The sequence below is a fragment of the Hesperophylax consimilis genome, chromosome 11, assembly GCF_061612785.1.
Source record: "Hesperophylax consimilis isolate HC1 chromosome 11, BYU_Hcon_1.0, whole genome shotgun sequence".
Classification (NCBI taxonomy): domain Eukaryota; kingdom Metazoa; phylum Arthropoda; class Insecta; order Trichoptera; family Limnephilidae; genus Hesperophylax; species Hesperophylax consimilis.
Genome location: NC_142846.1, coordinates 350125 through 362495, shown reverse-complemented (window position 1 = coordinate 362495; position 12371 = coordinate 350125). Strand labels below are relative to the sequence as shown.

Sequence of the window (12371 nt, the reverse complement as noted above, 5' to 3'; positions counted from 1 at the left end):
TAAACATTGCCCTCGTGGTCGAAGGGTAAGGCTTTTGACCAGCAATATTCCAACGGTGGCGGGTTGGAATTTCAGCATGCGCAAGTAAATTTTATTTGATTAATTTGTGTAATGTCACAAATTACTCATTAAAAAATTATATTTAGTATATGTGCAGCACGTTCCAGAGTGGAATATACTCTCAGTATCGCCCTGCTGTAAGACGACCATTCAGAATTGATACGTTGCTTGAAATGCTTTGACCGAATAATGACCAGATCTGAATAGCCAAGTACATCCCAACCATCCGCTTCCCCATCTGCTTTTGCACAAAATTTTAAACATTTCAATGTACAAAATGTAAAATATAGGCAGCAAAGTTATACACCGTTATAGAAGTAATTGGAAGAAAGAGTAACTGAACCATCATGAAGAATAGGAGGTACCATTCTATGGAGTCTGGACTGCTGCGCGTGTTGTCAGATTTGATGCTTTCAAATGAGTCAGGTAAGCTAGCTTTGCTATCATTATTAGATTTGAGTGCAGCATTTGACACCATTGATCACGATTTACTGATGGACAGACTGGAAAAAACTTTTGACCCCGACTTCTGGAGTCCCCCAGGGTTCAGTGCTGGGGCCCCTACTTTTTATTTTGATCATCAACGATATTGACAAAATAATAGAATCATTCAGACTTCTTTTCCATTGCTATGCTGACGATCAGCAAATCTATTTCTACTGTGCGCCGAATGAGAAAGACAAATTGAAAGATGTCACAATGCAATAACAGAGTGGATATCTTCGAACAAGCCAAGACCAAATCCATCTAAAACAGAATTTCTCTGGACAGCAACAAAAAAGCGCACGTCAATATTAGACAAATCTCCTCTCATTACTTCTGGCTGCAACATCAACCCTAAAAATGGCATTAAACTCCTAGTTGTTCATCTATATGAAGATCTTTCACTCAAATCCCAAATTAACGCGCAATTAAGCGCAGGTTTCTTTCACTCTCTCACTAGATGGTGTCGAGACAAATTGTCTATATTTTTGGTGAAAAATATTAGCTAAAAAAAGTTAGTACTTACAATGCCTTTCCAATATAAAATAAAGTTGGTTGTTTCAGGTGAAAAAAATGTAACAAGCAGTAATTGTTAAATGAAACACTGGTATATATTGAATTATTTCGCGGATAAGAGATAAGCCGCCATAGCTCAGTGGTCAGAGCTGTCGACCGGAAATCGAAAGGACACGGGTTCAAGTCCCGTTGGCGTCATGTATCTTTTATCAGGAGATTTTTCAATCTGGATGAGTGTTTCAGGCGAATAATTATTGCTTATAAAAATATAGTACTTACTCGCATGCACGCAGTACATGGCAAGAGCCAACATCATTTTAAGATCACAAGCAAAGCATTAATGTAAACTGAATTAAGAATATTGTGTTTACACTAGAATTAATTCATACTGACATAATAAAACACCAACTCTTTACCACAATGTTTTCATCCGTGTAAACGGGTTTGAAAAATTGGACATTTTTAAAAGAAAGACAAAAATTCCCGGGTTACGAATAATCTGAAAATAATTTTAAAATGTCATAATGGAGGACTTCGCCAGCCGAGGAATCGAACTCACAATGTTTGAGTGGTACCCAGACCAGATGCCTTCTCAGCCGCTATTGTGTGAGTAGAAATATTTATTCTAAACAGTCAAAGAGTATGTTTGCATAATCACAATCACACACACTCTGGCTAAATAACAACAAAACAATGGAGGAAGACTGAAGAATGGAAGAACTTAAATATGTATTATGGAATATTATTACATATTATGTATAGAGCCTATATCTATGCCTTGTTCCCAACAGAGCGGGAATTGGAGTCTCTTCACATTTCCTGCATCCGTGACTAACTTCACACTCAAACAGACTACAGCTTGAAACATTAAGGACGGGTTATTTAGGAGAATTTGAACAATTCATCAAATTTCAACGTTCATTTCTGGGTAATGTGAAAGTCTTATTCAAGTTCTGTTATTATATCATCATAGGCTAGTTTCATGACAGAACTGAAATAATAACAGGACTTGAAAAAATCTTTCACAGAACTGGAACTTTAACTTTGAAATTTGAAGAATTGTTCAACTTTTCCGAAACAACCCGTCCTTAACTTTGCCAGGAAGTGAAGGGGGAAAAACTGTTCTATTTCCATACATTTGTTTGTATGCAAAATAACCAAAGTGACGCAATCCAATGCAAAGTTTCCATGTAAAGCAGCGCATCATCCATGTACATTGACAGTTTTAAAACAATAATGCAGAATTATATATATAGAAACAGTCAATTATACAAAAGTGATTTCAGGATGGACTCAAAGAAAGAAATAAGTGTTGAGACACTATTATGTGGAAAAACCAAAATGAAAAGTGTCAGTGTTTTCACACATACATTTGATTCCGGCCATTGAATTCCCCACGGACGCAATGCGTACATACATTTTTTATGAAAATAGATACACTCTTGTCCCACGCAATGCCGATCTGCGCTGCCCAGATCAGCCTAGGATGTGTATGTGTAAAAGTGGAGGGTACAGCCGTCACGCCTTCCAACGCACGTGACCAGTGTGTTTTTAAATATTACATAATAATATTTGTCTAATTTATATAGCGCCGTTTTCGTGAGAAATCACCTCAAGGGCGCTGAAAATAATATGCAAGATGTCAGTTTATTTGACATTTCATGATTTGATAGTGTATTTACGAAAAAATTCATTTAAAAACAATAATCTTAGTAAGTCGTCCTCAAATTCACTTTCGGAATCATAAGACGTGACAAAATATGTGCATTGGTCACATGCGTTGGAAGGTGCATACCTAATTTGCGTTCCATATTTAGGGCAAGTGTGCACGTCGGCCTGCGAATGTGCCAAGTGTGTCCTTACCTAAATCCAAACTGACAAGCTTGTGTATGTTGACCACAATCACAGAATTTAATACCAAGTTTAACTAAATATTAAAATTGCAAGGATAATCCCATGACCAACTATCATTATGTATTAGTTATATATTTATTTATCAATAATAAAAAATATATTACACTTTATTAACATTCAACTATTATTTGTCGTGTATGAGCAATCAAAGTTGAATTTGAAATTGTCGCAAATAAATAAAAAAATTCTCACAAACACAAAAAGATGAAATTCATGAAAATATTCAATACTATAACGAAGGTCAGTAGACAGAAGAGAAAATTTCAATAACCGCAAGTACTAAGTCTATGGTTTTGTAATTTTATTCAACCGATTTTCCAAAAAGAATAAGTTCTTGATGGAATTCTAAAATATTATGCTTCTGCGTTCGTCCCTTTCTCCCACACCCCTAAAAACAAAAGAGATTCATTAAGAAAGTCACTTGTTTTTCACTTGTCAACAGCTTTCTTTGCATATTCAATTTTCTATTATGAACTGCATTCTGATTTCCTTATTGTTGGGGTGAGCCATTTGCGTGCGAGGTTTGCCCTCAGTGTGTGTGGAGGCTAGGAGAGGTAGGTGCGCACAATGCCCTTGACCTTGGAGCGACAGAGCGGGCAGGCGGAGAGGCAGGGCGCGCACTGCACGCAGCTCAGCAGGTGGCCACACGGCAGGAACACTACACCCACCTGGAATCATTTCATAAACATAAGCTTTGTAAAGAATTTGGAAGTCTAAATTCATGCAGAAGATTCAGTCTACTAAACTGGCGCACAATAAGGAATTTGAGTCCATTTAGTAAAATATATATTATCAATGTCCACATTCAAACATAAATACCAGTATTTTTTTTAAGTTCTTTTTCATAGTTAAATTAATTCTCCAAGAATTTTTGATATCTTTTAAGCCCGCCAAAATGACGATAACCCGAGCGGTAAGAGGTAAATGGGTGCGTGATGTCATCTGTGCTCTGCACGTCTACTGTGGATAGTACTGGGTAGGCATTTTGTATGGAGATTTTCTTTATTTTTCATTAAGGAATTCCAGCAATTTTTTTATCAATGTTAACCGTCTAAATAAATTTAGGGTATTTTTTTTTTTAATATCAAAATTTCATACTAAAATTCATTTTTAATGTTAGAATTTGATATCCTCGTCGAAAAATCGCAGGATATTGGGGCTCACACGGTATTATCCTTATATCTACGTAGCTCACAGGCTAAAACGTTGCTGCAGTTTGAGGTGTACTTGCCAGCGGGGTTAAACCATCGCTCTTATGTTAATTTGAAATGAGTTTTTACTTATTAATTTAAAATTAATTATATTTCCTTTTTATCTTGTACATCTGATATAAAGGAAAGTCTGGCAGTAAAAGAAAAGGACATATACCGCACCGCCGACACACTGCGGCCGGATTTTTCATTTCACAATAGCTACTACGATGATTTCTCCAAAAACATCACAATTATATTTCCTTTATATCTTGTACATCTCCCCCTTTATATAATTAAAATAAAAACTATTTGGGATACATGCCAATGGGGAGGTTTTAAACTCTTATAATTTTTTACAAATTTTCTAATTTTCTCTTATTTTTTTGACAACAAAAAATTTAGTGGACAAATGTAATGTAATCAAACACTGTATATATTATAGAGGTGAGCCCATAGACTAATATTAGACTAGACAAGGCTAATCTAGTATAATACATCAATGGGTGAGCCTGTATAATTATTCTTGTAAAACCATTTTAAGCGACTGCCTTCATCGAGTACACTGACAAAATGACAAAGCATCATTCGGCCAACATAAAGGCCGATATGCAAATGTGGTTCTCGCGTCAGCCAGATCACATAATAAGCAGCACATTTTTACAAAATAAATCAGTTGAACTTTACCACTCAACAAAGTCTTTTACTTTCCTACAAAGTAACTCCTGACCATCAGCTGCCTCACCTCGCCCCGTGTCTGCTTGGAACCATCTGGTGCTTACCTCATCAAGACCAGAAGCAAGCAGAGGCAAAGCAGAGACAGATGCAATGAGCATGGACTGACTTGATAACTGAGTGGGTTGCTGCTTGCACTAAAGCCTTTAGTTGCGGGTAAATGGGTGTGTTACCTCAGCATCCATGCACACCTTGCACAGGCGGGCCTCCTTCAGTCTCCTGTTCTCCTCCTCCACGGACACCTCCTGCTCTGTCCCCTGTGCTCCCCCGACGTCCCCTGCCCTGTGTGCACGGGGGGCGCTCTCAGCGGGTAGCGTGGGAGGACTTGTCGTGGCAGTGGCTGATCTGAGTACGTTACAAAGGGGATATTATAATGATGAAGTAATATAGAATGTATGCATTACATCATGTATATAACTCACTGAGAGTGGGGCGATGCCGTGGGAGAAACAGTGCCCTCCTCGTTCAGCGCCGCATTGATCAGTGCCTCACTGCTCTGGAATGGGGTTCCTATAACACATATACTTAATAATATCTACATTCAATATTCACTTCTGTGAGACGTCATAGGAGCCGCACAATATTAAAGAAACCAAAATAAAATATGATTATAATATTATTACGTCTTCATAAAAAGAATTTGGCATTCTCAGACTGTAAAATATTACCATTTGTTATTTCGGCTAATGGCATTATACCTAGCTCTCTCATTAAAAATTTAGGCATATTAGATCTATCTAAAAATTTATATATAAAAATGCAAAAATCAGTCATTTTAAATACATGTAGGATAATGAAAGATTTTTTAAATATTTATGCTGAGGGATCAGTAGGATAAATAAGCCTTGTTAGGAGTTCTACCGAGCCGAACCCTCTGATATGAAAATATCTGGAGTCGGTGAATTATTTTCCCATTTGATCTCTGGTGAGTTGACGTGTTGTTCTTGTATTGTTTTGTATTTATTTTGCTTATATAATGCACTTGCATAATGTTGATTGACTAGATGATAATTTGTGGAAAAGTGTGTGGAAGGGTTTAGTTTTTCCTATGGGGAAGATTTAACCCGGACATAAAGTCGGAAATTAAAAAAAATATGGTTGCTTTTTCAGAGCCAGCCAAAAAGATCTAAATCTGGCAGGGTACCCGTGACATCATACGTAAGACCAATCCCACTCGGGTTAGTATGAAATCAACAAATCCTAATTTAAATATTTAACAAGATATCTATTTATAATTAACGGCACAAGCGCCATTTACATACATGATAGTTATTGACAGTCATAGTACAAATTATATAAGTAAACAAAACAAAGTGAATGAAAGAAATGAAGAAGAAACAACACAAAAAACTTGTTACGCAGTGACCTCTTAAAACATGCACTGCTAAAATTCTATACTTTAACAGAGGCATATTAAAAACATTAGCTAACTAGCATAAGAGTTACCAATTGGTGTGTAATCTATTTATAACAGAATTGTAGCCTGAAACCGTATACGAGTGTCCGCATTCTTAATTCCTGGCCAACCGACCCGTGATGTAGCGATGTAAGTTCTGTCAGAACCCGCCGACCAATCACAGGGCGTTTAAGTCTCCTACGGTTTTAATCGTTCCCACAATACACTACAGGTCACATTTGATGTATTATATACCTGTGTCCCGGAGACGTTTGCGGTAGGCCTTCTTGAGGGTGTCGGGCAGCAGCCCACAACTCAGCGCCACGGCGGCCACAGAGCCCCGCATGCAGCGCTCCACCGCTTCCCCCACCTCCTCACTCGCTTCCACCTCCTTGTGGGCGTTGATGAAGGCCTGGCCCTTGGCGAGGAGCAGGAAGCCGCAGTGGGGGAACCAGCGGGCGTGCTCTATCCAAGGCTCGTCCTCTTTCTGCCAACCACGCAGGGATCCGCAGCAGTGGAAGCAGCGAACCTGGTCGTCCCCGCCCACGTAGTAGAATCCGGCGGCAGCCAGGGCTGGCGGCTGTTGCGGTCGCTCGGGGGGCCACGTGGGGGGGAAGGAGCGCATCCGGGCCTCTTGCGAGTGCAGTCCCGCCTCCCCTGCTCCCGCCCCGCCCGCCACTATGCCCAGCTCTTTTGAGATCTCGCTGTCCACCAGCGCAGAGTTGCTATCTGGTGACGATAAACTGGAACAAAAAGTTAGAACTGCGTAAGTAATAAAGAACTCAGAGCGTGTAAAACAGCAAAGTATAGTAAATAGAATATGTGTAAATAACAAAGCAAAATGAGATCCTGTAATTAATACAATATATAATATATGTAACTAAATCAATATAAAGATGAGGTACATAGGAAATGCTTAATGGGTAGGATATTACAAAACAATTATGAATAACATTACCGATGACGATCAGAATACTATTTCCCCCTGACAGATTACTAGCGAGAGGAACACTTGCCAAAATTAATATACATATATTAATCATCCAAGCAAATGACAAATCAAACTTATTTATAATTATGTATTACCAATGGTAATTAACAAAGTTGATTGACTCTAAACTTTTATTTGCACTTGACTTTTTATGTAAACCGATTGAGTTATAAATTGCGCCTGCTCTCTATACAGTATACTCTCTATAATAGCGGGACAGGCACTTCATAATGGGTACATAACCCATTTAATAGTATTATTTATAATTTCATATAATCCAATGTGTGAAAATGGTCTCACATTTGCCTATTTTGAGCGTAGGTACAGTGGGGGAAGTGACGCAAGTGCTCGGAGAGGGGCCGGTCCTCGGGCAGCCAGTTCTGCAGCTCTCCGGTGCACCACGCACAGCGCACACGGTCACCACCGCCCCCGCCCCCCACGTAATAGAACCCCGCCAACGCCAGAGATTCGGCAGAGATGAAGCTCACCTGCAACATGGCCAAATGGAGGCAGATTGTTACTTTGCTGTAGGTACAATAATACTTTAAGGAGAGTTTATTCCAAACCTACTATACTGTAGTTATTCAGTGGGTAAAATGTTTCTCACGGGCCAGTTGCTGAAAGACAGGAGTCTCAACATATCTGATTTAAAGATTGTGTCTTTGGTGAGGTCCTCCTCCGGCTCCTGCGCCCCTGAGGTCGGAGGTGGCTCGCTGGACAGACTGCTGGACTGATCGCTGGTCTGATTGCTGGGCTGATTGCTGGGCTGATTGCTGGACTGATTACTGGGCTGATTGCTGAGCTGATTGCCGGGCTGATTGCTGGTCTGATTGCTGGGCTGATTGCTGGACTGATCGCTGGTCTGATTACTGGGCTGATTGCTGGTCTGATTGCTTGGCTGATTGCTGGGTAGACTACGACTGCCGGTTTGATCTTGCGGTCTTTCCTGAACCTGCTGTCCCGCTGGTATGTTCCCGGAGCCCAGCGGGTCTAGCACAAAGGGGCAGAGGGGGTTCAGCAGGCGGTGGCGCGCCATGACCTGATCCCCGAAGGCCCAGCTGCTGATGCGGCCCGCGCAGGAGAAGCACTCCACCTCCTGGCCGCGCCCCGTGCAGAAGAAGCCCCCCCGCGCCACTCGCAATGAGTCCACGGGAGCCCCCACCGGCCAGTCACTGAACGTGGACAGCCTACTCTTTTCATCATTCATTCTGAACAATAAATTCGACTGTGTCACCGCCCTGCAATTATCACTTCACTAACTACAGGTTCTTTACTCATTCATTTCTGTAACGAGTTCATGTCTATGTCTGTTATTTGGTTGGTGACTAGTACAACGAAATAATTTTCAAAATAATATCAAGCTCCGTCAGAAAAGTTATCGCAAATTGATATAACAATCTAATCCATTTGATTTGTAATGTTCAATGCCAATCACGACGTTCAAAATTATTTTTTTATTTATAAACACGGGAAGATCTGTCAAAGTCATAAATAAACCACTCACGTCAAACGTCAAAGTAAAAGGTAGGTACATAAATTGATAAATATGTTGGGTAGGTAGTTCTTGGTAGCAGTGATGGTATTCCGAAAAAATAAATCTCCCCAGCTTTTTCGCCAAAATCCCCAGATTCGAAAAATTCGGTACCATGCTAATAAAATATGGGGCTAAAACAGGCGCAACAGGTATCGAAGAGTGGGGGGAGGGGGTTAATATTTTTTTCTGTTATAAATAATGTTTAATTTTCTCATATTTTGGCAAATAGACACTAATTACCCACGCACACGCTGCGCCTTAGTGGGTTCCCATTATTCGTATTGATTTATATAATATTGTATGTAGTTGATGTAAAAATTGGGAAAAAATAAAGGAAAATTAAAATACTTCTCACAAAAATTTTGATTGTGTAATACCTTTGTCGTGATAAATTAAAACTTTTATACACAAAAATTCAATGCAACAGGAGCAAAGAAAAATAATGACCTGAACTCATTAAAGTAAGAGCCGGTTTGCTCTGATGGTTTCACTAGACTTTTCTATCTTGCCATGGCCCCTATCAGAAAAACTTGACATACGTAAATATCTCCCAAGCCAAGCTTAAAAAGAAACTGACCTACCGGTTCATTTCGTGTTCGCTATGAGAGAGATTCAAGCCTTTGATAGACCACGCTGTATTTTTATGGTTTGGCTTATTTCAGCATATTGCTCGCCATACATTCTCATTGGGATTGTGACATATAATTTATTTATTGCATCTCACCACACATAAATCACGTTTTTTCTCATAAAAATCAATCTCACTAGGACTAAGCCTGTATCGAGGTTAAAAATAGTAATAGTAAAATAGAGTAACCACAAATATAAAGTAATGCTACATACAAACACAAAATATTTCAAAATGAAAAAAAGTTATAGTAAGTTACTAGACGGGTAACTTGACGGTATATTGTAACAATATTTGAACAATAACTATTTATAAATCATTATTCCCCAGAAGAAACAACTAGATAATAAAGACAGCTAGGGTGACATCCAGTTTTCAGCAAATGGGACTGTAAAATCTTATTATTTAAGAACGGATAAGGATGAACAAGACAAGACAATATTTCATAAACACAAACCATTCCAGACAAACTATGTTCCTTAACATTAGCCTTTAACACATCGCTCAGAGATGGCCACTGTAAAAAATGCATGATTACACAAAATCCTCATACTCAAAATCCCCCAGATTTCTTACTTTTTCCAAAAAAACTCTCTTTCTCTCTTTGAAATTCAAAATCCCCCAGATATGGGGACTTCTCCCCGGAGATACCATCACTGCTTGGTTTACTCATGTAGTACCTAAATAAACCACTCTCTAGATCGATATCTTCGGGCTTTTTGTATGGCCCCATTTTGTCACCCCCTTAAACGACCACAGATAAAACGGTCGTTTGGTCCAGACAGGTAAATATATCGTGGACCATAAAGAAATCTCAAGGCCATTTAAAAAAGTGCATACATAGATAATATAACTGCACCCAGCTAACGTCGTACATTCACTAGCCGAAAAAAAAATATTTTAACAATAAAAATATTGGAATGCAGGAAAAGGAAAATAAAAAAAACCCACAGCTATGCACACATAAAAATACTTTTTATTTTCAAAAAGACAATGGACAGTAATACAAAACAGGGTCAGTACAACCGATGTATTGAGCATTGATTTATCATTGAAGTAGAAGATTTATTTATTTATTGTTTGAAACATTTACAGAGTGTTAACAATTATTACATTTATATTATTTCGGTGGGAATGTGCACAGATATTAACACCCCAATTAAAAATGTTCACAGCATGCGTAAACAAAGTTTAGTTGATATTAGGCGGAGATGCTAGTAGTGAAAGAAAAAAAATACAAATATAATAATAATTAAAAAGAAATATAAAACATGAATAACAAGTATGAAATATAAAATATAGTAAATGTACAGAGAAAGGATAAGGAAGAAAAGTAAAGAAAATAATAAAGCAATTATATCTCTTAACTGTTCTCCATAACATATGGTAGAAGATGGTTGATTTGTTTTTTAAAATATGCGAGACTATGATTTAAGATTTTCACGGCCAGAAGTATTTTTGTTATTTGTTTTTGGGGTATTATGCCGTGTTGCGCTAACTCCTTCTTTAGCCAACGTTTCGGACAGCATTGCAGTGTCCATCATCAGGGCAGATGTATTATTGGAAACGTTGGCTAAAGAAGGAGTTAGCGCAACACGGCATAATACCCCAAAAACTAATAACAAAAAAAAAAAAAAAATATGCGAGACTGTTTGCGAATATATCTATAAGGTCGCATTCAACTGTATTGTACAGACGACACATTCTAGATAGTGGATTGAAATATGCAATATTGTTATTAAATATATCAATATGGAATATATTTTGGCTCCTTAAATTATGTCTATTAGGGACTTTAATATGAATATTGCTCAGACAATTAGTGGTAAGAAGTTTATCGTGAATAATTTTATATAAACATATTAAGTCTGCAAATTGTCTTCTTTTTTCCAATGTCGTAAATTTGAAGTTTAGTAGACGTTCTTCATAAGATTTGAGTGAGGCATTTAATCCAAGTTTATATGATAACAGTCTTAGGAATTTTTTTTGCACAGATTCAATACTTTTAGAATATTTTATATAATGTGGGTTCCAGATAACACTCCCATATTCCATTTTGCTTCTGACCAACGAGTTGTATAATGTTATAATGGATTGGGGGTATTTAAATGGTTTCGATATTCTATGAATGAATCCAATCATTTTCATTGATTTACTTATAATATCATTTATGTGTACATCAAACATAAACTTTGAATCAAGAGTGATTCCTAGATCTCTTATAGTTATGACTGCATTTAATCGTACATTATTAATGGAATATGCAAAATCCTTTCGTTTTCTGTTACGAGTAAAAGTAATAATGTAACATTTTTCAATATTTAAAAGCATATCGTTTTGAATGCACCAGCTATTTAGTGTGCAAAGGTCTTCTTGAAGCTTAACATGATCAGAATCAGTGGAAATTTTGCGGTAAATCTTGAGATCATCGGCAAATAGAACAAAATCACAGCGTAACATGGGGCCAAGGTCGTTAATAAAGATTAATAAAAGCAGTGGGCCAAGATTGGACCCCTGGGGTACGCCTGATTTTACAATTATGATTCGTACCCATTAATAAGTACTAATTGTGTTCTATTTTCTAAGTAAGACTTAAGCCATCTAAAAAGATCACCGTGAATACCTATTCGATCAAGCTTCTGTAGTAGAATAGAATGGTTAACTTTATCAAATGCCTTTTGAAAATCTGTGTAAATGGCATCTACTTGAGTTCTTTCATTGAAAGCATTACAAACATAATCACAAAAGTCAAGAAGATTTGAATTTGTAGATCTGTTGGGAACAAACCCATGTTGATTGATGCATAATTGCGGTTTAAAGTGTGAAAATACAGAAACATATATTATAGATTCAAAGACTTTCGCAAAACAAGATAAAATGCTAATTGGTCGGTAATTTTTCACAAAAGATTTATCACCAGATTT

General features: G+C 37.8%; 1 protein-coding gene across 1 annotated transcript; it reads right to left on the bottom strand.

Moving 5' to 3' along the window:
* Positions 1-2972: 2972 nt before the first annotated feature.
* LOC149419596 (putative inhibitor of apoptosis) lies at positions 2973-8791 on the bottom strand. The gene is made up of 6 exons (XM_089636958.1): positions 7893-8791; positions 7586-7773; positions 6550-7037; positions 5321-5408; positions 5072-5243; positions 2973-3641 (listed from the first exon to the last, which is right to left on the bottom strand). Exons 1-6 carry the CDS (start codon positions 8490-8492, stop codon positions 3519-3521), a joined length of 1659 nt encoding a protein of 552 aa, XP_089493084.1. The 5' UTR covers positions 8493-8791; the 3' UTR covers positions 2973-3518.
* Between the last annotated feature and the right edge of the window lie 3580 nt (positions 8792-12371).